At 49.4% G+C, this 27564-nt stretch overlaps 1 protein-coding gene across 8 annotated transcripts in view; it reads right to left on the bottom strand.

Moving 5' to 3' along the window:
- Window positions 1-27564, bottom strand: part of LOC144791723 (disintegrin and metalloproteinase domain-containing protein 9-like) — a 2314109-nt gene that overhangs the window by 1034978 nt on the left and 1251567 nt on the right. For all 8 annotated transcript variants that reach the window (XR_013602453.1, XR_013602452.1, XM_078666491.1 and 5 more), the window contains one exon: window positions 25359-25448. Coding sequence is in view for 6 of the 8 variants with exons in the window: in XM_078666491.1 (XP_078522617.1) it covers window positions 25359-25448 (90 nt within the window). In the remaining 2 variants the exon portion in view is untranslated. The remainder of the gene's footprint in view (window positions 1-25358; window positions 25449-27564) is intronic.

The following is a 27564-nucleotide window of genomic DNA, read 5'->3' as shown; positions in this document are numbered from 1 at the left end:
GGATGTGGTGGTGGATGTGGTGGAGGTGGTGGAGGTGGTGGATGTGGTGGAGGTGGTGGATGTGGTGGAGGTGGTGGATGTGGTGGATGTGGTGGAGGTGGATGTGGTGGTGGATGTGGTGGTGGATGTGGTGGTGGAAGTGATGGTGGGTGTGGTGGATGTGGTGGATGTGGTGGATGTGGTGGTGGATGCGGTGGTGGTGGATGTGGTGGTGGTGGATGCGGTGGTGGTGGTGCATGCGGTGGTGGTGGAAGTGGTGGTGGATGTGTTGGATGTGGTGGTGGATGTGGTGGATGTGGTGGTGGATGTGGTGGTGGATGTGGTGGTGGTGGATGCGGTGGATGAGGTGGTGGATATGGTGGTGGATGCGGTGGTGGTGCATGTGGTGGATGGGGATGTGGTGGATGCGGTGGTGGATATGGCGGTGGAGGGGATGGTGGATGTGGTGGTGGATGTGGTGGTGGATGCGGTGGATGTGGTGATGGTGGATGCGGTGGTGGTGGTGGATGCGGTGGTGGATGGGGTGGTGGTGGTGGTGGATGGGGTGGTGGATGTAGTGGTGGTGGGTGTGGTGGATGTGGTGGTGGTGGATGTGGCGGTGGATGTGGCGGTGGATATGGTGGTGGGTTTGGTGGTGATGGTGGATGTGGTGGTGGATGTGGTGGTGGATGCGGTGGTGGATGTGGTGGTCGTAGTGGTGGACGTAGTGGTGGACGTAGTGCTGGTGGATGTGGTGGTGGTGGACACGGTGGTGGTTGTCGTGGACTTGTTGGTGGTGGATGTGGTGGCTACCTACTCTGTCAATAGCCTTCCCTTTGACCTGGTACAAAATATATTATTGTACTATGGTCTTGAGTATGTGCAGTTTTCTATCATATTACAAAGAAAAAAATAATGGCGTTACTCTATATTTTGCACCAGTGCAATTATTTCTAATATGGCAATGAGCGCATACGTTATTAAACTACACCCTGCCAAAGTAATCGGGTGAATTTGATTGTAGAAGAAGCAAATCGGATTTATGACAAGCAAAAATCTTGTAGAAAACATGTAAGAGTAAAACACGTGGAGCATCAACTTGACCACCTGATGGCGCTACATCGTGTCCGGTTTTAAGAAACATTCGAGTCAAACAAACTAGTAGAAGAAACAAGCATTCCTCGGTGGCGGCGTGGTTGCAAAGCAAGCCCTGCAGATTGCAGGGATCTGAACAGACTAATAATGTCTATGTAAATAAACAAAAAAAATACAAGACTATGCATGCAATTTATACCTGACCACAAGTTCATGCTCCCGTTGTAATGTATGGACCGTGCAACTACATGAGACATACTTGCATAACATACCTACACTCACTTTACAAACTCTACCTCTGTAGAATGTAAGGAATGCATGCCAAGCTTATATGTGGCTGAATGTGCCTCCCTGTAATGTAACTGATGCTTATGTAAAGCGCCCGACTCTGTATCTAGTTTATGCTAGATAAAACAGCAAAGGGAAACAAGACGGAGGGCATTGCTGTGGGGAGGGGGGAGGAGAAATGCGACACGGGGCAGAGCGGGGAGAGCGGCGAGTGTGAAGCAGCAGGGGCCTTTGAAGTGAAGCTAAGCTTCACTTCAAAGGAGTGGGAGGAGTGCTGCTGGGGAACAGATGGCGATTTGATGATGTGCACGCGCATTTTAGGTCAATGCGCTTGCGCATTGACCTAAAAGCGCACGGGCACAGCATCAAATCGCCAGTCTAGGTAAACCTTGTTTAAGCCCCTATAGTCTCGCTCAATGCGCATGCGCATTGAGAGGCGAGACCTAAAAACGTTCTCATGCATGCTTCCAGACCCGAGGAGAGAGGTGGTGACTGAAAAAACTGGCATGCGAGTGAGATGGCTTTTTGCGGCCCTTTCAGTTCCTTTGAATGAATAAATGGTCTAGCTTTGCTGGTATTATTTAAAGGCATGCACTTTTAAAACAAAATAGCAACATAGCAGCAAGCGCCAAGACCTAACAAAGCACTATGTAATTATAGTGGTATTGAAACCAGATCAACTTCGCTCCAGGGTTTTCCCTTGCAATAAGTTACTTCCTGCTGCTGAACGTCTTACCTGGGGCAGTAGCAGCTCTGGTGGTGTACCCACTGTTATCGAAGTAGCTTTGACCCAAGTGGCACAATTAATTAGACACTCACATCAATCAGGCTCTGTTGATCACTGAGTTAAGCCTTCCGTTCGCCATTACTATCCGGTGCTTAGTAGCAAAAAAAAGACAATCTTGGTGGCAGGCAGTCTGTTTTTTTTTTAGATTGCTGTAAAGAAAGACCACCGTGAACATTGGGCGGTCGATTAAATAGTCTAATGAGTGGAGTGATTGCCCATGTGTGACGCACAAGTTACTACTTGTGTAACGATATATCTGTAAGAGACATTAGTTAGTATTAGATTCCTTACCTTAGAATATCCCCAGGCGTCAGACTGGATCCGGAAATTTTTGCGTAGCAGTACCCTTGCGCGTCGGTAAGCGTCGTCTGCGGCTCCGCGTCCGTCGTCGGCGCCGTGATGACGTCGTCGGAGTACTTAGACGCCGCCTCCGCGTGCTGACGTCAGTTCTTAGACACAGCTTTTCCGCGCCAGAAACGCAGAGCCATGTTAAAAACCAACACTGGTGCCATTGAAACTAGGGCCCTGAAAGGGGACAACCCTAACCCTACATATTGGTTCGCAGAACGGGGAGGATGGGCGGGTCGGTAAGGAATCTAATACTAACTAATGTCTCTTACAGATATATCGTTACACAAGTAGTAACTTGTGCATCTGAAAGAGACACATTAGTATTAGATTCCTTACCTTAGAATAGATACCCCAGCAATACCAACCCCGGTGGTGGGTCTGCGAACCAATAATCACACCAGAAAGTCCCGGAGGACGGAACGGCCAAAGAAGCCATCCCTCCGGACTTGGCTGTCCAGGCAGTAGTGTCTTGCAAACGTGTGCAGCGATGCCCACGTAGCTGCCTGACAGATGTCTTGTAAGGGCACTCCCCTGCCCAGGGCAGTGGTAGTCGCCGTGGCTCGGGTAGAATGAGCCCGCAATCCAGCAGGAGGCTCGTTCCTGGCCAAGGAGTAGCATGCCTGGATACACAGGATGATCCACCGAGAGATGGTCCTCTTGTGCACCGCTTTCCCCTTCTTCGCGCCCACGTAACCAACAAAGAGTTGGTCATCCACCCGGAACTGGCGTGTGCGATCCAAGTAGAATGAGAGCGCACGTTTTGGGTCCAGACGGTGGAGCCGCTCTTCCTCTTTAGAGGGATGCGGTGGCGGGAAGAAGGTTGGCAAGGTGATAGACTTCCCGATGTGGAAGGCCGTGACGACCTTGGGCAGGAAAGAAGGTTTGGTACGCAGCACCACTTTGTCCGGATGGACAGAAAGGAAAGGTGGAGTACAAGAAAGTGCCTGGAGCTCACTCACTCTCCTGGCAGAGGTGATGGCAACCAGGAAAGCAGTCTTCAAAGTCAGAAGGCGAAGAGGACAGTTGTGAAGTGGCCCAAAGGGAGCGCACATCAGAAATGTAAGAACCAGGTTCAAGTCCCACTGAGGCATCACAAACTGAACAGGAGGAAACGTGTGTGTGATGCCCTTAAGAAATCTGTTAACAACAGGGGACTTGAACAAAGAAGGTTGATCAGGCAGCCTGAGAAAGACTGAAAGGGCAGAAAGGTAGCCCTTGATAGTGCCCAGAGCAGAGCCCTGCTGGGCAAGAGAAAGAAGGAAGAGAAGGACCTCAGAAAGAGGGGCATTGAGGAGATCCACAGCCTTTGCTGTGCACCATGCCACAAATCTGTTCCACCTGCAGGCATATACCGACTTTGTGGAGGGACGCCTGGCTGCCAGAATGATGTCACAAACTTCAGGAGGCAAGTCAAATGGCCTCAACTGTCGCCGCTCAATCTCCAAGCATGGAGGTGGAGACTGGACAGGTTCGGGTGGAGGACCGTCCCCTGCTGCTGCGACAGAAGGTCCTCCTGAAGAGGCAGACGAACCGGGGGATCGACTGACATACTGAGTAGCTCAAGATACCAGTACCTTCTCGCCCAGTCCGGAGCCACAAGGATGACTTGGGCCCGGTCGCGCTTGATCTTCTTCAGCACTCTGGGCAGAAGTGGTATAGGCGGAAAGGCGTACAACAGACCGCAACTCCACTCGCGACGAAAAGCGTCTCCGAGCGAGTGCCGCCTTGGAAATTCCAACACGCAGAACCGATGACATTGCGCGTTCTCGTCGGTGGCGAATAGATCTAACCAAGGCTCTCCCCATTGCTGAAAAAGGCCTTGCGCCACGTCCGAGTTCAGACGCCATTCGTGATCCATCATGCACCGACGGCTGAGCTCGTCCGCCCTGGCGTTCAGAGTACCTGCCAGGTGTTGAGCCACCAGGATCACGCCCTGGCGTTCCAGCCATTGCCAAAGGCGAAGAGCCTCTTGACAAAGGATCCACGACCCTACCCCGCCTTGTTTGTTGCAGTACCACATGGCGGTGGTGTTGTCCGTGAACACCTGCACTACACTCCCCCGGACAGAGAGGAGGAATGCCTTCAGTGCTAGACGAATCGCCCTGAGCTCCAACAGGTTGATGTGGAGCCGGGTCTCCGCCGGAGACCAGAGGCCTCTGATCTCCGCCTCTCCCATGTGGCCTCCCCAGCCCTGGAGGGACGCGTCCGTCACAACCACGTGCTCCGGTTGGGGAAGGGAGAGGGATCTGCCGCTGACCCAATCGCGGTCCGTGAGCCACCACTGCAGCTGTCTCGCAGTGCCCTCCGAGATCAGGACGTGGTCGGATAGGTTGCCCTGATGCTGGGCCCACTGAAACTTCAGGTCCCACTGCAGAGCCTGCATCTGCCACCTGGCGTGATGCACCAGTAGGATGCAGGAGGCCATCAGCCCCAGAAGCCGCAGCGTCAACCTGACCGAAACCCGGGATAACGGCTGAAAGATGGGAATCAGAGCCTGAATATCCCGGACCCGCTGTTCGGTGCGGATAAACCCGAAACCGGGCCGAGTCCAGAACCGCTCCGATGAAGAGGAGCTTCTGAGAGGGGCACAGGTGTGACTTTGGCACATTGATGGAGAACCCCAGCTGGTGCAGGAGGTCTGCCGTCGTCTGGAGGTGGCTGACGACTGTCTGGGGCGAGCCCGCCTTGAACAACCAGTCGTCGAGGTAGGGGAAGACTGAAACCCCTAACCTGCGCAGATGAGCTGCGACCACGGCCATCACCTTTGTGAACACCCGTGGGGCGCTGGTAAGGCCGAAGGGGAGCACGGTAAATTGAAAGTGCTCGTGGCCAACCATGAACCGCAGGTAGCGCCGGTGCGCAGGCAGGACAGGGATATGAAAGTAAGCGTCCTGCAAGTCCAACGCTACCATCCAGTCTCCTGGGTCCAGGGCAGCCAGGACCTGAGCCAGAGTCAGCATCTTGAACTTCTCCTTCCGGAGGAAGCCGTTTACGTTCCTTAGGTCCAAGATAGGGCGTAGGCCCCCTTTGCCCTTCTTGGGTACCAGAAAGTAGTGGGAGTAGCAACCACACCCTACTCTGGCCCAGGAACGCGCTTGATGGCCCCCTTGGCCAAGAGGGCCGTAACTTCCTCCTGCAGAAGTCGTAAATGATCCCCCGATACACGGTGGTTCTGTGGTGGCATGGCTGGAGGAGTCGCCTCGAAGGGGAGGGAGTAGCCCCTTCGGACGATTTGCAGCACCCACCTGTCCAATGTGAAGTGCGCCAGTGGAGGTGGTGATGGTGAACCCTGCCCCCCACTGGCGTCACATGGGCCTGAAAGCACGGACTAGGAGGGTTTGGAGGCGGATGCTGCGGGGGAAGGTGTGGACTGACCTCGCCGCTGCCCCCGACCGCCCGGACGGCGGTTCCCACGGCCGCCACCATGTTGGGTATTGCCCTGCGGAGCGTGGCTGGCGGCGCGCGTGGGCGCACCCCTTAAGTGGCCACGAAAGGAGTGAAAGGCAGCCGATGGCTGGCGCTGGCCCGAGAGGCCCAACGACTTGGCCGTAGCCCTGGAGTCCTTAAAGCGCTCAAGCGCATGGTCTGCCTGGTCGCCAAAGAGGCGACGGCCATCGAACGGCATGTCCATGAGCGTGCTCTGAACATCTGCCGAGAAGTTGCCGGACCTCAGCCAGGCGTGGCGTCTGACGGCCACCGTCGTTGCCATCGCTCTGCCCAGCGAGTCAGTGGTATCCAGCCCACACCGGATGGAATACTTGGCTGCATCCCGGCCCTCCACAAGGGCTTGGCCGAGTTTGGCCCGTACCTCCAACGGACACTCTGGCAGCACTTCCGCGACCTTATCCCACACAGAGTGGGTGTAACGTCCCAAGAGGCAGGCGGTGTTGGAAGACCGCAGTCCTAGACTAAGGGATGAGAAGATCTTCTTCCCATAATGGTCATACCTCTTGGATTCCAAGTCCGGCGGGGCCGACGGGAATGCGGTCTGGGAATTGGAGGCCTGGATGACCAGGCTCTCGGGGGTAGGGTGGGAGGACAGGAAACATGGGTCGCCCGGGGCTGGGCGGTGGCGTCTGGCCACGTTCCTATCTACGGGCGAACCCGTAGCGGGCTTGGACCAAGTGCCCAGAAGAACGTCGGTCAAGGCCTCATTAAAGGGCAGCAGAGGCTCGGCCGAGCTTGACTGCGGTTTAAGGACCTCAGTGAGGAGGTTAGTCCTCACGGCCGCAACGGGGAGCTCAAGGCCCAAGGCCTTGGCAGCCCTCATCAGCACCACACTATATGTTGCCCCCTCCTCCGAAGCCACGGTAGGAGGGGAGACAAACCCAGTGTCTGGAGAGGTGTCCAGGCCACTGGCCTCCCCAAGGTCTCCTGTCAAGTCCTCCTGAGACTGACACTCCCTGGTCAGAGGGTCCTCCGACCCCTCCCAGTCCTCTTCATCACCCATCTCCTGAAATTCAGGGTTTTCAACCAATGGGGCCTGTTCATAAAAGTGAAATTCACCAAACGACGTCTGGAGCGGCGCCCAACGGGGCCGTTCCGACGGCTGAACAGGAACGAAGGTAGGACCGGGGCCAGCGCCGCCCGAGGACGGCGCCGGAGGCGACACCTGAGGGTCCGACGCCGGGGAGGTCGTCAGATCCACCGGCGACGATCCCGAAGGAGGACCAGCGGCGTCCTGCGGCGCCGGGCCCGAAGGCGCCGGCGGTGTCGGAACAACTGGACCCCTCGGCGCCGGGCCCGAAGGCGCCGGCGGGATAATGGGGGCCTGCGGCGCCGGGCCCGAAGGCGTCGGGGCCGAAGCACCAGACGGCATCGGGGCCGGAGCCGCCGACCCGCTAGGGCCCCCAGACGGGTCCGCTGGGCCCGAAGGCTCCGCGGAGCCCGTCGGAGGAGAGAGTTTCCTCATGGCCATGAGGAAGCGCTCGATCTCCTTCGGTGTCGCGTTCAGCCCAGGGACCGGAGGGTGTGGAGCTGCACGCGGCGCCCGCGACTCCGACGGAGGCGCGTGGGCAGTGTCACCCGAACCCCCGGCCGCATCGCGCGAGCGTCGGGGGGAGTCCGAGGAGCGATGACGCCGCTTGGACTTCTTGTGCCTCTTACCTGACGACGACTTCGACCCGGAGGAGTGTGGCCTACTCTCGGAGCTGTGGTGGCTCCGAGCCCGCGACCTGTCCCTCGACCTCCCATGGGATCGGGACCTCTCACGGCGCGGGGCCGACTGCCGGAGTTCGAGGCGCCTACGGGACTGCTCCCGCCTGGCTTTCGAGGAGAGGGCCCGGCAGTCGGAGCAGGCCTTGTCGTCGTGGTCGACGCCCAAACAAGATAAACACACGCGGTGAGGATCCGTGACCGACATCAGACGGTCGCAATCGTCACAGTGCTTGAAGCCGGGCATCCCTACGGCACCGTTCGGAGTCGAGAGACTTCGAAAAGCAATCAAAAATGATCAAAAAAGTTAGTCAAAAAATGACTAGGGTTACTGCTTTTTCCAGATCTGCGCTTGCTGACGCGGAAAAAAGAAGAACTGACGTCAGCACGCGGAGGCGGCGTCTAAGTACTCCGACGACGTCATCACGGCACAGACGACGGACGCGGAGCCGCAGACGACGCCTACCGACGCGCAAGGGTACTGCTACGCAAAAATTTCCGGATCCAGTCTGACGCCTGGGATATTCTAAGGTAAGGAATCTAATACTAACGTGTCTCTTTCAGATATGGCTTATAGCACGCAGGGCTTCAGATTGCAGCGCCCGACCAGGCTCAAGTTTAATTAGCGCTGAACAATATGAAGAATCCAGTTCTCCACAAGAGGAAACACGGGCTGTAAAAATGTAAGTCCAGCATCATGCCGTCACCCAGGCATCGAGATTTGATGCATGAGCAAATGCACATGACTGGCCTGCCTGAGCCTGGCTGTCTCACTGTGTACCTAAGGCCAGCCAGGTAGTGACGTACTTAAAAAGCAATAGTTTAACCCCTTCACTGCGGCGGCTATTCTGCCGCAGTGCTAAAGAGGCGGGGCGGCCGCGCGTCGGCCACATGCTGGTGACGGAACCGCTCCGTCAGCAGCCGCGGTTGAGCTGTGCTCAAGACGGAGCGGTTCCGTCACGGCCCCGCCCGCTCAATGGAACGTCCAGCGCAGGCGCGGAATTCGAAGCGCGCAGGCGCGCCGAGCGGGCCGTGACGGAACCGCTCCGTCATCAGCACAGCGCGACCGCAGCTGATGGCGGAGTGGTTCCATCACCAGCAGGGGAGGGGTTAAGAAATATCATACATTTTAATGAACGTGCCTGCAGTTCAGAGGGCCAGCGCTCCGGCGCCCTAAAGTACAAGCCGCTACTGCCTTAGATAATGGCCTTAGTAATAAGACACAAATGGCAAATGACTCACCCATTAATACAATAATGACTGATATTTCATAGCCGGTAATCCACGGGTGGCTCGACTGTCCGCATCTTGCACACTCGGTGAAGCTGCTCGTGGCGACTTCCTGCTTAATTCATGAATTCTAAATGGCAGATTCCCGGGCAGATGCCTGGGCAGTGTAGAGTTTCCCTCTGTCATGGCAACTAATGGAGAAGCATTTTCATTAATCATTTAGAGCACATGAAGTCTCGGCCAGTCTGATTGAAGCATATAGAGTAACCTCCTAGCTCTGCTTGGGACTCTGTTGAGTTGATTAAAAAAGCAATGCAATAGGACTCGCATTGTGGGAGGCGGGGCACAAAAAGAAAATAGTCCATGAAGTAAAGGGGCCAGTAGCCATGGAAGAACACTAATGAAGACATAGCCGTCATGAGGAGTGACTAACAGGTCTAAAACCAATTGGAAGGCAGCATGTACGACCTAAACCAATTAAAAAGATGGGCGGACAGTGGGTGGAGCTTCCACAAAGTTTCCACACCATACTGAATACTGCATGCCTCGCAAAGCGAGCAGCGCATGCGCGCTGCTGCTATAGGCTTGACCTAAAAAGGAAAAGAAAAGAAGGGAGGGCAGGAGACACATAGTAATACCATAGACACTCTTAAGCCGCCACAAGAGGCGCCCTTGGGCAGATTCCGATGTGCCCAAATGAGTCGTGGGCTGAGGCACCATGACCCAGCATACCAGAATTGCAGACAAATATTTCTGAGCGTGCCAGGGAATAAGCATATTGCAATATGTGTTTGCCTCGTATTCACATATCCACGGGCCCTCTGGAGTTACAGCCACTTGGAGTGCTGTCAATAGTGCACTCCAGGCAGACGAGATAGGGTATTTACGCAACCCCAGCGTGTCTTCTTTTAATAGGGAAGCAGCTTCAACTTTAACTAAGTTTAACATCGACTGTGTCCAAGCTTTAAATGATGGAGGGTCTACAGCCTTCCAACGCCACATGATGAGTCGCTTGGCCACCGGCAGCCCCAGATCTAGGAAGCGTGAGGTTGGCCTGTTTTTTTCTCTGGGAAATATCCCCACAATACAAGCCTCCCACTTGTACAGTAGTGCCCTATCAGTGCTTACATGAGAAGCCAGTTTACGTCTTGCCAGTAAAACCGCAGTCGGGGACACAACCAAAGCAAATGTAGGAGATCTGCATTCCCCACTGTACAGCGTGGGCAGCAAGCCTTCGTTCTTTTAAAGTATCTATTAATCGTGTCTGGGGTTAAATACGCCCGGTGAATTATATAGAATTTGATTAATTTGAACCTTGAGCTTCTGGGGATATTTTTAGAGCTCTCCAATTGTGTTTCCCACTCTTTAGGTGTGTACGGTCTTGCCAACTCGGCCTTCCATTTACCACATAGTGGTGTGAGATCAATGAAAGTGTGCTCACGAATTGCTTCTACAAACCATTTGGTGCGATGCCGCCCCCTGCCCATCACGTATAGGTATTGTATTAAGAGATGTGTCTGGAATTCTTGCAACATACTACACTGTCACCCCAGCGTCGCCATCCAGGCGGCCTGGCTCAAACTGCCCAGCTGTACATTCTCCTCCTCAATCAAGGAAAGAAAGGGCAGCAATGTACCTCTTCATAGAGGTCTCCTAGTGAGTATATAAATGATTCCAGCCACTTCGCGAAGTCCACCATACGAACGCTGCCAGTCCTCCCTCTGCATAGCGTACGTTCTAGGCTATATGCACCAGTAAGGGGAGAAAAGTGTGTGGTCTGGTGCATGGATGAAAAATAAAGAGAATCTTCTCCAGTGTATAAGAGCAACTTCCGCCATGTTCGTGATGAGCAACTCTGCTACCAATTTCGCAATCCATTGAAACTGGGACGCCAGATAATAGTGTTCGAAGTTGGGTAAGCACAAACCTCCATGCATGACTGACTAGCAGGTACAATTTAACTAAAGCCACCCTACAGCATGTATTGTACCATATGAGGTCTCTCATCATGCTCTCTAGTGGTCTGAAAAAAGACGTTGGCAGATATAACGGGAGGTTACCAAAATAATACAATAGTCTGTGAAGGAATTACCATTTTAATCAGTGCCACCCGACCTGCGACCTTGAGATCGAGTGTCTTCCAAAAGTCCATCTGGGAGCATAGAGCAGTAATTGTCCTAGTTCGGTTCCATCAAGGAGGTCTCGATCTGGTGGTAATTCCGAATTCCCAGTTATCTGAACATAACCAGTTGATAGGCTACCAGAGCACTGTCAACAACCAACAGAGGGGCGTCCGCAAGGGGAGTGAAGGAGAACAGGCAGGACGTACCCCAGTTCACGCCCAATCCCGAAACCGCGGCAAACTGCCTAAGTAAGTTCGGTATGACGAAGGGATAACTCGTAAATCACTGATATAAAGCAGGATATCATCAGCATAAAGAGATACAGCATGTGTTTCTTCGCACAATGGTATACCCCATTGTGTTGCGCAATGCAATAGCAAAGGGCTCCATGACCAGGGAGAAGATCAATGGGGGAAGGGGGCACCCTTGTCTTGCCCCTTGTTCAATCGGTATGGGCTCAGAGAACAAGGTTCCAAGTTGAACACACACTCAGGGGGTATCGTACAATAATTTGACAAGACCGAGGAAATATGGCCTAAATCTGAAACGTTGCAACACCTCAAACATGTAAGGCCACTCCACTGTATTGAAGGCCTTCTCCAGATCTAAGACCATGCAGCCAGGCGCAGGCCACATCGTCGCCACACTGCACATCATCCAGAAAAGCCTGCGAATGTCCAGAGTGGTGTTAAGGGCCGGCACAAAACCATTTTGATCTGGATGAACCAAGTGCGGGGTGAGGAGCGTTAGCCGGCCCACCAAAACCCCTGCCAAAATCTTATAGTCTCCATTCAGCAGTGCGAAAGGACGGTAGGCGCCCGTTTGCATGGGATCCCTGTTTGGTTTTGGAAGTGTGATCAATGTCGCCTCTGTCAGGGAGGCCGGTAGAGATGTAGTGTAGTTCCTATATTGTCAATAGGATCTGTCAAGTGGAGAAGTGTGGCTCAGTGGTTAGAGGTGGCAGACCCGGAAGCTGAGATCGGCCGTGGACCAGGGTTCGGTTCCCCGCCTCGGCGGGTCTCGGGCTCTAAAATTCCACGGACTCGATAATTCTCGCCCCGGTGCCTACTCAACTCACGGGGTCACACTCTGCGACTCTGGGCAATAGCTTGCTTAATCTTCACTACGGCCCCTCGCTGCGGGATGCCTGGCTTTCACCTTGTGGATACCCTGCCGGGGTATCTCACAGGGGAATACCAGGACGGGTTCCGTAAGCAAGCGCTTAGATACCGTGTCGGTGATTTGCGCTATATAAATACATGTACATTTACATTTACATCTGCGCATTGGAATAATATATCCTATAGATTTGACGTAGGACTGAGGTCAACTAGGTCTCTATCGAATATACTAAACTTAATCGTGGGTGCGTGCCAGCTAACTCAGAGAGATAAGCTAAATGTCCAGGTAGGAGTCATTCACAACAACCACTTTATATTTATCAGTGTCACATGAGTGATCCCACAAATCAATAGAGTGACCCGAGGGTTTATATCAAAAATATATTCACTTTATTTTTGATTATGCAATTTAGATTTTTTCAAAAACTGGCAACAGACAGACTAACATAACATGTAAACTAAATGCTAGTCTACATACACCTACAGCAAAATGTGTGGCTACGTACTCTAAACCACAACAAAGTAAGTAATTACACATAGAAATTCACAAATCAATTTGCACAGTGAATTATACAGTGTATTGCATGTCAGGTGTTAAGCGTCGACGTTTCGGTCCATGCTGGTCAAGTAGATCCGTCGGACCATCTTCAGGACAAAGACGTTGCACAGCAATGTGAAAAATAAAACGCCACTCAGGTCGTTATGCCTAGATTTGACGTAGGACTGAGGTCAACTAGGTCTCTATCGAATATACTAAACTTAATCGTGGGTGCGTGCCAGCTAACTCAGAGGTCACTAGAAACTTTCTAGAATACACAAGAAGGGATTAGTTTCTGACAACCGCGTAAACATGACAACTTTGTTTCCCAAGAATAAGAATATATCTCTCAGAGTCGCAGAAACAATAGATAAGTATTTCACTCAGTCAATCGTGCATGCTTCGTTTCTACAGAGTTGCAGAGAAATAGAGAGACAGGCATTTTCAATGAAAGGGTTTATTGAACAGTCTTCTTTCTCATACAAGAGAAGTGAACTGCTACAATCGTTGTGCAAACTGTAAAGTATAATGCGCACAGCAAGAATAGTATTATAAAATAATACTGTAAGAGCATTGTATGGTTTCTAAGCCATATAAAAATACATACATAAATAACATTGACTAAAAAGCTCAACTGGTGCTTCTAAAATATGCCTACCCCAATGTACCCAACCTAAGTCTAGTACGAGGGAAGAAGTAAGTATTGTGTAGCATAGGTTTGACTTTTCTTAGCCAAGAATCTACCAAAGGTTTCTCTAGGTTCTAATCAGCACCATACCTTGGTTTTAGAATGAAGGAGGTCTGGTATCTCTGTCTCGGGACTCAATTTCCCAACACCCAGCAAGGGGAGCCGGAAACACTGGAGCTGGATTCTCGGCAGGAGAAAGGCAGCTTCCTGATCAGTGCATCAACTGGAGAGTCGACTTCCTTTGGCGCTTGTCGGGTAAGTAGGCTGTCGTTTTGCTCTGAACCACCGTAGTTTGCTATAGCAAGTGAAGGTATATTTATACCTTGAAAGTGTTTAGGAATGCCATAGTTTGACGTAAAGTCGGGCATATGAACGTCAGGAAAGAACCCCTAGGGAATAGTTGTTCTTTGTAAAGTAACTGAGTTCTTGGACAAATCAATATTCAAGAAAGGGGAAGACCCTGACTGCTTAAGCTGGTTTTCCAAGAAATCGTTGTGACGTTTGGTAAAGGTGGAAGTAGCCATGCCTGTATTTGGGTAGCATGGACTATGTCTAAATAATGGCTTGATTTCTATGCCTGTATAAGGGCAATGTGAATTGTACCTATATAAGGGCATGAATCGGGAAAATTCACTCGGAGCTTAAAACGCCACACAACAGAGGGGCACCCTCCAGGGCCTCAGTATTTATCTTAAGGAGATGGGGACCGAGCAAGTCAGCGAACGCCTTGCAAAATTCAAAGGGGAAGCCATCTGGTCCAGGGACCTTTCCAGTAGGTAGGGCACGCATTGTACCCTTTACCTCCTCCAAAGAAATCGGAGTCTCCAGCTCAGTGCGTTGCTCAGCAGTGAGGGTGGGGAATTGGAGACCATCCAGGAAGGAACCCATAGTTGCGTCAGAGGCACCCACATCCAACGAGTATAGTTTTGTAAAATGCGTGGTCAGTATGCCAAGTATTTCATGTTGTGTGTATTTTATGGTGCCTTCGGACGATCGGAGGGCAGTGATGGGCCCCATGATCATGCTTTGTTTAATCAGCCAGGCTAGTAAAGGCCCAGATCTGTTGGCCTTAGCATGCACCGATGCCAAGTGTGCCGCGAAATTCAAACACCGTTGGCGTTCAAGACGCTCCCTATGCTTCCTACGTGCTTCCAAGAGACAAGTCAGGTCTGGGGTTCCAGTGACATTAATATCCTTTCAAGTGTTAATAGCTCTGAGTCAATCTGTTTCTTGAGACTGCCACCCAAACCCAGACACTTGCCCCGTATAGTAGACTTCATGGCATCCCACTCAATCATAGTGGACGAGTCAGACCCCGTATTAAGTGTAAAATAATCGTCAATGGGCTCCCCAACAGACTCCCTGAAGACGGGGTCTTCCAGCATTGCCAGTTGCAATCTCCACATAGGGATGGCAGGCATTTTACCCTCCCATGCCAGTGTGATGGAATGCGGATTATGGTCAGAGTGCGTGCGACCCCAATTGTCCGAACCTGTTACATAAGGAAGCAGACGGGGTGAACATAGGAACAGTTGGAAATGGTTTGTACCTTTGTCCAATTAGGTACCCTTGCTTCTTGTCAGGGAAAGGGGTATACACTCCTACAATAACCCCTGCTCACCCCCTTGGTAGCTTGGCACGAGCAGACAGGCTTATCTCAGACTAAAGCATTTGTGAACACATACAGTAATACAGTGAAAACACTACAAATGGACACCACACCAGTTTAGAAAATTAAGTAATCTTTACTAGATTTAACACAAGACCAAACAAAAATCCACAATACAATATCAACAATATGACTTGAAAATGATAGAAATAGCTTAGTTCAATGTAGATGGTAAATGCAACACTTTACTCTCAAAGTACCTTGGATGCGTCACGCAAAACAAACAAAAGGGTCGCAGGGAAGGTGATGCGTTGGTTCGTTGCTTCGGGGGAGGTGATGCATTGGTTCCTTACTGGAGCACAGAGGAGGTGATGCGTCGGTCTCTTACCGGAGAGGAGGTGATGCGTCGGTTTCTTACTGCGTTCCGGTTACGATGCGACACACTGGCGCCATGATGTGACGATCTGGTGTGACAAAATGGCGTCTTTGATGCGATGCGACAACTTGGATGCGATGCGTGCACGCCCGATGGCCATGCGGCGAACTCTGTGAACTCTTGAGCCGCAACAGGCCCTGTGACAGGCTTCTCCGGTGATGCGACGGCAACCTCTGCGGCGGCGACACTTCTCTGGTGATTCGTCAGCAAACAGCTGCAGCAGTGGCACGCTTGTTTGGCGATTTTACTTCCACAGCTGCGGCGGCGACATGCTTCTTCCTTGTTGAGTCGAGCTCCCAGCGACACGCAATCTCTAGAGGTCCCAAAAAACAGCAGCAGGCACCTCTTTGCAGGTCGAATTCCCAGCTAGGAAATTCAGGGGAGCTGATGGTGAAGTCTTTGTGTCCCTGAGACTCCAGAACAGGAGGCAAGCTCAGCTTCAAGCCCTCGGAGATCTTCCTCAAGATGACAAAGCACACAAAAAGTTCCTTGGCAATAAGTAACCACTGCAGGTCAACCACAAACAGTACACAGCACAGGGGCAGTCTCCTCCTTCAGCTTCCTTGGTTTCTCTACTTGGCAAAGGTTTGTCTTGATTCCCAGAAGTGATCTAAAGTTCTAGGGTCTGGGCCCCAATATTTATACTGCAAAATCCTTTGTCCTCTGAAGGCAGAGGGTGTCTGTGCCCAGCCAAAACCAGTTATGTACTCCCTGGGTAGTGTGTTTTTGTAGTGTAGGGGGTTGTGCTGGGGTAGAGAGTTAGTGTTTAGGGTAGAGTAGGGGTCATGCTGGGAGTAGTGTATTAGGGTTCAGGGCAGTGTTGTGCTTTTGTAGTGTAGGGGGTTCTGCTGGGAGTAGTGTTAGGGTTCAGGTAGTGTTGGGTTTTTGTAGTGTAGGGGGTTGTGCTGGGGGTAGTGAGTTAGGGTTTAGGGTAGAGTAGTGGTGTGTAGTCTTAATGGTTTCAGTGTAGTGTCGTCATGTATGTGTAGTGTAGGGGCATGTACGCGTAGTAGTCCTTCGCGAAGTAATGGTCTGTGCATTAAACTACATTCCTTATATTTTTAATGCTTTTGCGAAGTAATGGTAAGCGTAGTAATATTATGCGTACTAATTCCATTTGCGATGTAAAAACATCACACTAAAAAGCATGCGTAGTAATGGCATGCTATGTATCGTCATACATTCTGTTTTTACAGGTCTCGGGCGGATTAGTCCAGTGTCTTGATCTTCGATACGTACCTGTTTCAGGTAATTTTGCACTGAATACTGTTTTACGAGCAAATGCTCACAGCTGCAATTGTTTAATTTTGCGTAGCCCCTTTCCTGGTCTCTGTTTTTTTATTGAAATTGGATCTTTTGGTCTTTACCTTTGCACAAAAGACACCGCGCTATTCGGATCATATCAAAAATATTCACAGTTTTCGTAAGAATGGAGAATGTTACACTTTTAAAGGAAAGAGTCTCACTGCAGGAATTGACAGCAAGGTGGCTGATTGATAAAAATATCTCTAACATTTGATATGCTCATGAAACTAACGGGACTTATTATCCCAATAGATTGGGAATATTTTGGAAAGACCTAACCAGGTCAGAATTACAACCGGACATTAGGTGAGACATTGCTGTGTGGCACTCTAATCTGAATGGTTGCTGTAATTATAATCATTGCGCATATACCAGTGTAGAGTGATAAAGTCTGTATTTACTGCCATTACAGGCATAGAACTGCACAACTTGAGTAGCCATACAGGTAGGCTTCAACTTTGATTCCCACTTTCCTTTTCTTTTGAATGAAATTTCCAAACGCTGTGGGAATACTAAAATTGAGCACCCAGATATAGGGGTGCGACACCTTTAGATCACACACTTTCACAGTGTGGGACAATTGTGATATGTTTTCATAATACACTCATATGTTATGAGTCATTTCCAGCCCTGAAAAAGTTTGGGGCTCACACCCTAAAAGACGTAACACGTGTTGGCTGGACTTTGTGGTGTTTCCAGAATAAAAAGGGAGCAAAAGAACATTTACATTGGCACTTGACTTTTTTGCTTTCTACCTTGGAACGAACTTTCTAAATCACATGAACGTGTGTGCACAGTATTTGATTAAGTAAATCAAATAAGCCAATAATGGAGTCGCTAATCCATTAAAACAATTTACATTAGGGAGAACTTGCACGTTGGCACTGAATAGCAGTGGCAAAGTGCCCAAAGCATCGAGACCAGCCAACACATAGCAAAAACACAGGAGGCAACAGCAAAAAATGGAAGGGAGACCCACGCCAATGGTGCCAGGTCTAACAGGAACCTGTCCAAACGCACATGTAAAGCATGGGGCACTGAATAAAAGGAATATATTCTCTCTACAGGGTTTCTGTGTCTCCAGACATCAACCAGGCTACACCCCCGCACCCAAGCACCCAGCACCGCTGAGTTAGTTGAAGTGGCTGAACACCGAAGTGGGAGGAAGGATCTATCCAAACTTGTACTTGTATCTAAGACACCATTAAAAACTCACGCTATCGCCCACAGGATGTCACACCATTTTGTCAGTTCTGAAAAAAGTGAGTTAAAAAATGCCCTTGATCTACATTAGGGGCATACACATTACCCAGCAGTACATAACGCCCATCTAATTGACCATTAAAAAAACATATCTGCCGTCCATATTAACGAGGGCCTCTTCGGCTACGAATGGGGTGCCTGGGGGAATCAAAAGAACTCCACAGCTCCATATTGGCTTTACTGAAACCTGGGGAGTTTCGTAGCATACATCTCAGCACATTAAACCCACACTGATGCCAGTGTGGGATTTAATGTAAAATGCACTCAGAGGCCATCTTAGAGATGCCCCCCTGAAAAAAAGACCAGCCATGGTCTTGTTCCTGAATGGATGCATGCCATTAGCCACCACCAGACAGGTTTCTTGACCCCATGAGTAGAAGGCTTCCACTCCCTGGGTCCAGAAACAAAGCCAATCCTGGGCAGATGTGTTATGCCTCCTCCCCCAGATGGGCTGGGTCCACTGAGGGGAAGCTTCAAAGGCCGCCGCTTTTGAATGCGAGGTGAAGCACACATCTCAATCCCCTACATCTTGAAGATGAGGGGTCCCAGCCAATTAGAGAAAGGTTCACGACTCCCTCCCACTAAGGGGTGGCATAAAAGTGGGTGTACTCACCCAAAGGAAAGGACCTATTGGTCTCGACCTGCACCCCCTGTAACGCTCCTACATTTAGTATTTAGAGGGACCCTGATCATTGTCTCCCTAGATTCGAGGAAGAAAGAAGGACTGAACAGCTGTGCTGTTCCAAGAAGACAAGGACATTAACTGCTTTGGCCCCAACCCTACTGGCCTGTCCAACTCCGCCCTTACATCAGCAAAGCCCCGGCATGTCCAGCAGCCCCCAGAGGACCTCCCCTGCAACCCTCTTTAAGACTCTGTCTCCTGTGAGCATCGGATTTGATTGACAAAGACTCACTCACAGAATCTGGATCCAGGCGGCTCCCTGATTTTGCACCACTCTTTACCCGACACCCAGGGCCAGAGTTCGAGTGGCCCAACACTACGAGGAGGTCTCGCCAGCGATCCTGACCAAGGATCCCTGACCTCCCTCAACCTTCACAATGATGCCTACAGGTTCCCCCCCCACCCACGACAGCGACCGGAGCTGGTAAGAAGAACTTGACGCCAAAAGACACCCCTGCAACCCGTCACTCCACACCCTTGGATGGCCCAACCAACGGTGTCGGGCATCCCCCAAGAACCCAACTTACCTCTCCAACCAGTTGTCACCTTCAGGAAGCTTACCTGTCAGAGTCAGCAGCATCTTTGCCGAACCAGAGAGCTCAACTGGATTCCACAGGGTCCTCGACCACGTCTTGGCACTCTGCACCCGGCCACCCCTTTGTCGCTGGTGGTGCAGCTCCTGTGCTGATTGTTGGCCCCTGAAGTGCTGATCTCAACCCTAGAAGGTTTGCTCCCCCAGCTAAGTGGCCTGCTCGTAAGCAGATTCTGACCGAAGGTCCTGTTAGCCCTAATGGCTAACATTAGGCCCCTGCACTCTGACCCAGCCGCCCAAGTGCTGCTGGTGGTGTAATTTGGGTGCCTACCTGAACCTTAGTTCTAACCCCCAAAATCTATTCATGCAGGTCATTTACTTACCTGCAAACTTATAACCTTGTTTTACCCTCTGGAACCAATGTTGTGATGTTTGTCCTGAAAATGTTGAGTGGAATTATTGTATGGCGGAAAAGTAACTATTTTGCGAGCCTGAACAAGTCTTACTTACCTTGTAGTGTAGGATCCAAGGTGTGGTATCTAGGCATATCACCCCCAGTAGTCAATGTAATCCAACAATAACACAAAAGTAACTAAAAGTAATTTCTATGTAATTTAAACTGTTTTTAGAGCATGTACAAACCTAAAACGATTGCAAATCCATTCCAAGTTGCTTTATCTTGTAAAGTGTTAGACCTGACATAATTGGCGTGATATTCCCTTCCATTTTTGATGGATTGCCTCCTCTGTTTTAATATGTTTTTGCTGGTTATATGCTTTGGGCACTGTACCACTGCTAATCAGTGCCACAGTGCAAGTGCTCCCTATGTTAAATTAATGTATTGATTGGTTATTCCATGATTGTGTTATTTGATTTACTTGTCAGACCCTACTACAGTGCACCATGTGTGCCCAGGGCTTGTAACTCAAATGCTGCTGGTGGACTTGCAGCACTGGTTGTGCCACCCACAGAAGCAGCTTGTAAAGTATGTCTCAGGCCTGCCATTGCAAGGCCCGTGTGCAGTCTAGCACTGCCATGTCGACTTGGTCAAGTGCACCCACTTGCCAGTCCTGAAACCTTCCCTTTGCTTCATATTAGACACCTCTATGGTAGGCCCAAGTGCAGGGTGCATTGTAAGTATAAGGTAGGACATGCTCTGATGTGTTTAGCATGTTCTAATAGTGAATTACAGCCATTTTCGTTTTTCACTATTGAAGGCTACATGTTCTCATAGGCCAGCATTGGCAGTTAGATTATTACATTCTTATAATCCTAACTGACTGAGGGAACATGGTAGAAATTTGAATTTAGTATGCCTGAACTCAGAATAATAAAATACATCTTTTAGTAAAGTTTATTTTAATATTCTGTGTTTGCAAATACCACTTTTAGAAAGCAGGTATTTGCTTGCCTAACCATTTGAGCCTGCCTCTGCTGGGTTGTGTATTCCTTGTCTGGGTTTGTGAGTGACAGGGCTGGGGAATTTCAGGAGACCGGTTGGGGCACCCCAGTGGTGAATAGAGAGATCTGCATCTAGATGGGAGGGAGGAGTTGCACCTGGGACCCGTCTCTGCCAAGGAGAAGAACCATGGAATCTGCAGGAGTTTGAACTACCCCTCTGCCAGTGTGCTGTTTGCTGGGTTGGCATGCAGTGGTTGCTTCATTGCCAAGGGAAAGGAGAAGGAACTTTGTAAGGACTTTCATCTACAGACCCCTGACACTTGCGTGCCGCTGGGAGCTGGAAGTGCGACGCATCGAGAAGAAGCGTGTCGCCGCCACAGCTGAAATCGTCACAACACAGGAGAAGCAAGCCTTCACCGCATCTCCCTGTGAGCTTGTGTTCATCTAAGCTGTCTGCTGTCCCATTACCGGAGAAGCGTGATGCCATCGTGAGAGTCGCCATCGCATCACCGAAGAAGCGTGTCGCAGGGCCTGTCGCGGATCCAAAGTACAGAGTCGTCGCAAGGCTGCCAGGGCGTCATCGCATCGCCGCATCAAGGGCACCATCTTCTCGCATCGCAACCGGATCATCGCATCGCATTAAGGCGCCATCTTGCGCATTGCAATGGGCCCGCAGGCTGAGAATCTACGCATCACCTCCACACCGGAGTCCCCTACTTTGCGCAAGCATTGAGGAAGGACACAACCGTTCCCCCGGGTCACGGAACCGACGCATCTCCCCTTTTGCGAGCCTTTTGTTCACTTTGCATTACGCATCCAGGTACTTTTTTGAGAAATTTGTCGCATTTACCAACAACTTGAACTAAGAGACTTTAATAATCTTTTAAGCAATCTTAAGTGTAGTATTGTGGATCTTTGTCGTTTGTGGTCTTGTGTTAAGTCTATATAAAGAATACTTATTTTTATAAAACCTGTGTTGTGTCCATCTGTAGTGTTTTCACTGTATTACTGTGTATATTCACAAATGCTTAACACACTGCCTCTGAGATAAGCCCGTCTGCTTGTGCCAAGCTACTAAGGGGGTGAGCAGGGGTTATTAAGGAGTGTAATCCCCTTATCCTGACTTAGAAGTAAGGGTCCCTATTTGGACAAAGGTGAATACCATTGCCAACTAGAGACCCCCAGATCTAACAAAGTTTAACAATTGCAAGTACATTTTACCCACCTGTACCAAGTCCTGCTTGGTTCCAGAAATAAAACATAAGCATACCTTTTATAAACTTACCCAATTGGTCTGGATTGTCTCAGAGGGTGTGAAATCAGTACTTGATTGAGTGAATAAAATAAATGCTCAACAGACCCTCCTGATAGGCCTAGCTGCTCGCCCACATTAGCACAAAGAGAGTTGTTATTACTTATCTAATTTAGCCTATGCCATACCTCTGGGGACTCCCTGGACTCTGTGCTCATTAGGCCTCACTTTGGTATAGTATATACAGAGCCAGCATCCTACAGTTGACACCTCGGGATAAAGCAGGAGCCGACTCTTGGGGGGTAGTAGCCCCCAGGGACATTAATAGCTTCAGGGGGGGGGGGGGCACATGGCCCCCCTCCTTTACTTTTCAGGACCGGCCCTGGGATGGCAGTGGTCCACTGGGGAAGTATGTGGCCCGGGAAGTGGGTGGCATGGGGCCCCCACAATGGACATTATCTAGCCCTGGGGAGGAGGTGGTCACCGAGGCTCAGGGGGATCTGCGCAGCCAGCCTTTTACTGGTTATTTTGCCCCGAGGAGGTGGTAGGCACCGGGGCTTACAGAGCCTCAGGGATGGGGGGCCACGCGCCCCCACTTTTGTTTTATAAAGCCCCTGGGAGGTGGTGGTCTCCCGGCGCTCCAAGAGCCTCAGGAGGGGGCCTGTGTGCCCCTCTCTTTATTTTAAACAATGTTACAGGATCTGTCCCACCTGGGGGCTTTTTCTAAAACAAGCGCAGGAGCCCGCGCTAGGTTTTATTTTGGAATATTTGCCAGGTTAGCAGAGCCGCCACGATTTTCGCACTTTAAAAAAAATTACTTTTTGCCCTGGCTGGGATCCCTCTGGGTCAGGGTATTATTATCCTGCCCCTTTTCTTAAAAAAATCTTTTTTCTGGGGCTCGGCTGAAGCCGAGTCCCAAGAAGGCTGCCAACACTTCCTGCTTGAAGTGTTGGCAGCCAATCAGATCTCAGCCCGAGATCGGGAGAGTTTGCAGAGCCCTCACGTTCCTAGATATTCAAATTTGGATTTCTTTAAATATCCCTAAAACTAGTGAATTGATTTACACCAAATAACAAAAAGCACTCTTTCTGGATCAAGAGCCAGCTTTCTGCCAAATTTGCTATAATTCCATCCAGCAGTTCGGACTGTAGTCATATTCACAACCCCTATGGGAAATAACATGGGAAAAACACTTTTTTACTCCAACCCCTCCCCCCCCCCCTCCCCTCCCCCCTCTTTATTTTCCTCAGGCCCTATATGACAGATCATTTGGACACTTTCCATGCACAATTAGAATCAATGGCCCACTTTTTGGGGAAAATTTCTAAAAGATTCGTCAAACTTTGCCAAAGATTTGGGAAACAAAAACACCTTTTCCTATGGAAACATGGGCCTAACGCCTTTTCCTATGGAAACATGGTCCTAACTATAACTACCTACTGGCAACACCCATTAGTTAATAAATCTACTTTACCAATACTTATCGTGCATAGGCATGCGTGGTAAAAGCACAAATACTGACCTGCGTGGTAAAACACATGCATGGTAAAGGCTGCATGCTAAATAAAGGCAATGCATGGTAAAGGCATTGTTGTGTTTCACATCTGGTCTTCGACTCAGACTTTGAGCCTTAATCCTAATGTGAAGCCCTGAATTTATTTACCTTCCTACACACTTCACATGTACCCTCATAAAGTTCCTTACCCATACAGAGGTCTGAGGAACTTTGGCCGACCTCTGTGCGCAACAGCTATCTGTCACATATACTGACCCGCATTTATATTCGGCAGAGCAATGCAATTAACCTCACATCAGAGAACTTCCAGGGGTCAAGTTCACAATACTTGCTATCCAAATAATATTGATGAGTCTCTTTGGCTGTGCCTGCTGTGTCGCTGATAGCAGAAGTGAGCCTGTTCCAAACTCTCTGCTGCATACTATCACCCCATTTATTGAGATTAAGGCGCAAGGGAGAGCCAGCGACTGCAACATTCCAGCAAGTGGCACTTGCTCTAATCTGTTGAGGCAGGACTGGAGGCAGGTGAGTACTACTCAATATCAACCCCCAGAATATCATGATACAATAATATCGAGGGACAAATATCGAAAGATAAGTGCATATAGGGAAGTATAGATTTACTATTCTTAACTCCACATTTATATACCTTGAAGATATATGGTACATGTATGTGAAGTTATAGTATATTTAGACTTCTTACCTGTCAATATTTTGTGCATGAAATTGCGTCCCCTCAATATTCTGGGGTCGCTATTCAGGGTACACACCCATCAGTGGACTTCTATGTCACAAGGAACTTACAGCTTGAAACCTCCTTGAACCCACTGCAAACCCCACCCCCTCACCCCCTCCTCTCTCCAAGCAAACAAACATATACCCATCCCTGACTGCAGCAATGGCCCTCCTCAAGCTAGTCAATGTTTTCTTTGTGCCTGTAAAGACTTGAGAGTCCAACCATGCCCTGTAGATGCAGCTATCCTTGCGCTCAGCGCTCCTTGGCGGTGGTCTACCCATTGGAACTCGCCTCAGGTTGAGTACAGGATACCCTTGATTATAAGGTTTTTTTGGCTGCTGCAGGAAAGACGCTCCCAGGTGCCGGACCTTACACTCTGAATCTCGATACAGGTTGCGCTTAATGTCACAGCAGTCTTGCCTGCTCACCAAGTATGAGCTCCTCATTGTTCTTGATGTAATGGCATCTTTAATGCCCCTCTCAAGCAGTCAGTCTCTCTCAAAGTTGGATTGAGGCTGCCCCTTTGGGTATGTTAGTTGGATCTTCCCGAGGTCAAATCCGTCAAGGGAAGTTGGCAGTCAGTTCCCTAACCCTGGAGCTCAAACTATTCTCCAGGTCACCACTGGTGTAGGATCCCAGTCTTCTGGTGAGGAAATCCTGCTATATTGACTCAAAGTTTCTCTCACATTGTTATGCCCACGATACAAACAGATTGCGTAATCCAATGGATTAGGTCACTGACTTGTTCTGGGCGGTTGTGCACCTTTGTGATTTCCCTGAAGACTTTCCGAGTCATGGTCTTTGTAAAAATTGTGAGCAGGGAAGTGGGGTGGAGCTGACAGTCGACTCTCAGGAGAAAGGCACTACAGATGGGGGGTATTCTCTCACAAAACAAAAAGCCAAGAAAGGGCAGGAGGAAGCCCCATTACTTCAAAGGGACCCAATGTCTCGTTGCATAAGCTCTCTTCAGTATGGCCTAATACAAAAATCTCTGGAATGCCTAAAAACACCGCTAATACTGCTTCTCCAAAATTGTTTTCTGACTATTGAAGTGGCTGGAAAACATGCATTTTTCTCAAAATTGTGTGCAAGGTCTTCGCACATGTGCAGAGACATTCTACCCTTTATGAAGATCAGAGAAAATCCCATGTTAAAGAACCTGCTTTCCAAATTATTTGCTCTCAGTAAGGTTTTTAGGTTTTTGTCTTTAACAAACAGACATAGCATAGGAGAAAGTATTTAGAGTAATTAAATACAGAATATATTTTTTACCTGACAGTGTACACAGCAGTCTCCTGATGCACATTTAGCACCTTTACTGAATTTACATGTTGCTGGGTCACAACATATATTTTTGCATTCCTGCAAGATAATGAAAATTACTGTTAGTGTGTGTGTTGAATCAGTTAAAAAGGTTCATTTTGGAAGTCACAAAATCATTCAGAGATAAAAAGCACTGAAAGATAATCGACAACAATGTCAATATGTGTGAGCAAAAAGTAGTATTTTTTAACACATTGTTGACTGTTTTGATATATTCGAAGTACAAATAAGACAAAACGTCAAGGCCACACACAATGCACCTGCTTAACAACATCATGTAAATGTCTGTAATGAAATACGGTTACAGTACATTAATCTCTGTTGTGTAATGAATCTGAAATCCATGAGCCCTAAATCTATTGATGTTGATGGCGCATACCCTTCATTTGTATATTTCTTTTTCTGCTCTGCAACAAAAGTCTATTGCTCAGGTCCAGGCAGGTTGGGGGCGATCAGGGTTGATGTCCAGCTTCTAGCAATGTATATTTTGAATACTAGGGAGGCTATACCTACTAATAGTCTCTGGTATCTGGTGCTGGTCCAATCCTTCATGATCTCTAAGAAAGGCACAGGATACTGTCTGTATGAGGTTTGCAATTGAGTCGTGTATAGAGGCCGAATAGGCGGTAATGATGGGGCAGGTCCATATGACATGGAAGTAGGACCCATCTGGGTTTCCACATCGTAGACAGCTTGATGATGTGAACTGTCCCATTTCCTACAACCTATCCAGTCTGTAGAACACATGGTGAAAGCAGTTAAATAGTATGAGCCTGAAATTGGAAGGAATAGTTAGCATTTACAAGGCCATTTTGGCTTTGCGCATGTCATCATCATCCAGTTCCCATATATCATCCTCCCAGTCCAGACAGTGTTTTTGAAGGGGGTCAGGAGCGCTGAGTATGAGAGAACAGTAGAGGTTGGAAATACCCTGCCGTGGCCCATTGGAGCAATTGTCAGCTTAACATCTAAGGGGTTATAGTCTAGCATTCCCTCCAAGACCTTCCCATGGGCCTCAAACACTGGCACACTTGTAGATACTTGGAAAACCGAGACTTGCGGAGTCCAAACTCCACCCTGAAAATATTGAAGAACACCATGTGGTCACCATCCCACAGCTCGCAAAGTGCAGAGATCACAATCAGGTCCCACCCATGGAAGCCAGACAGCTGCGTCACTTGTTTTAGTCAAGTCCCTGTGCACAGGGGGATCTGAGCAGCAGGCTTCGCTAACCATTTAAAATGTGATAGAGGATAGAACTCCCTGCCAGCTTAACAGTGGAATCCTGGAGAATTGGGCGAGAGAGGCCAGAGGTCAACCCCCATAGAGCAGGATGTGAATACCTCATTGTTCAAGGATGGAAAACTCCAGGTGCCAGGAGGAGTCTTGGCATTCTCTAAATAGCCAGTCCCAAAGCTGCACAATCTGCGCCACCCAGTAGTATAAGCAAAGGTCCGGTGCACCAAAGGCACCTTCACATACTGGAGTCATACATTTGGCGTATGAGCATATGTGGCCTTACCCGCCCCAAAACAACTCATGAATACAGACTGGAACTCCGGAACAAAATGAGGGAGGTAGCATATATGGATGATTTTGCAGCACGTAGAGAAAGCGGTAGATAACTAACATCTTGTGGATACCACCCAGGCAAGAAGTTTGAGGGCGAGAGGGGTCCAGGCGTCTAGATCACTGCACATGCATTTCAAAATAGACGCTAAGTTTAATTGCCAAGCTGCCTGCGGGTCACAGGAAATAGTGTTGCCCAGGTATCAGAGAGATCTCTGTGTGACCTGTAGTCTGTTGCCGGCATGGGTAAGGGTATTGTGCTCATCAGATGTATGTAGCAAGATTTCCCCTAGTTGACCTGAAGCCCAATGCGTCTACATACATGACAATCATTTAGATAAAGCGGGACAAGGCCGTCTGGGGAACTGTAGTTATAGTAAACTATCGTCAGCATACAATACTACCCTGTCCTCGTGATCGTGCAACAAACGAAAGCCCTAAAGCTGAGCCTTTGCTGGGCATGAAATCATTTTGGTCTTCATGAACCAATGATCTGATGACTATGGCAAGTCTGGTTGCAATAATTTTGGCCAGATCTTGCATTCCACATTTAAAAGTGAAATAGGTCTATACAAAGAGCAGAGTT

The sequence above is a fragment of the Lissotriton helveticus genome, chromosome 11, assembly GCF_964261635.1.
Source record: "Lissotriton helveticus chromosome 11, aLisHel1.1, whole genome shotgun sequence".
In the NCBI taxonomy this organism is placed as follows: Eukaryota; Metazoa; Chordata; class Amphibia; order Caudata; family Salamandridae; genus Lissotriton; species Lissotriton helveticus.
This window is presented reverse-complemented; position numbering and strand designations above follow the sequence as displayed.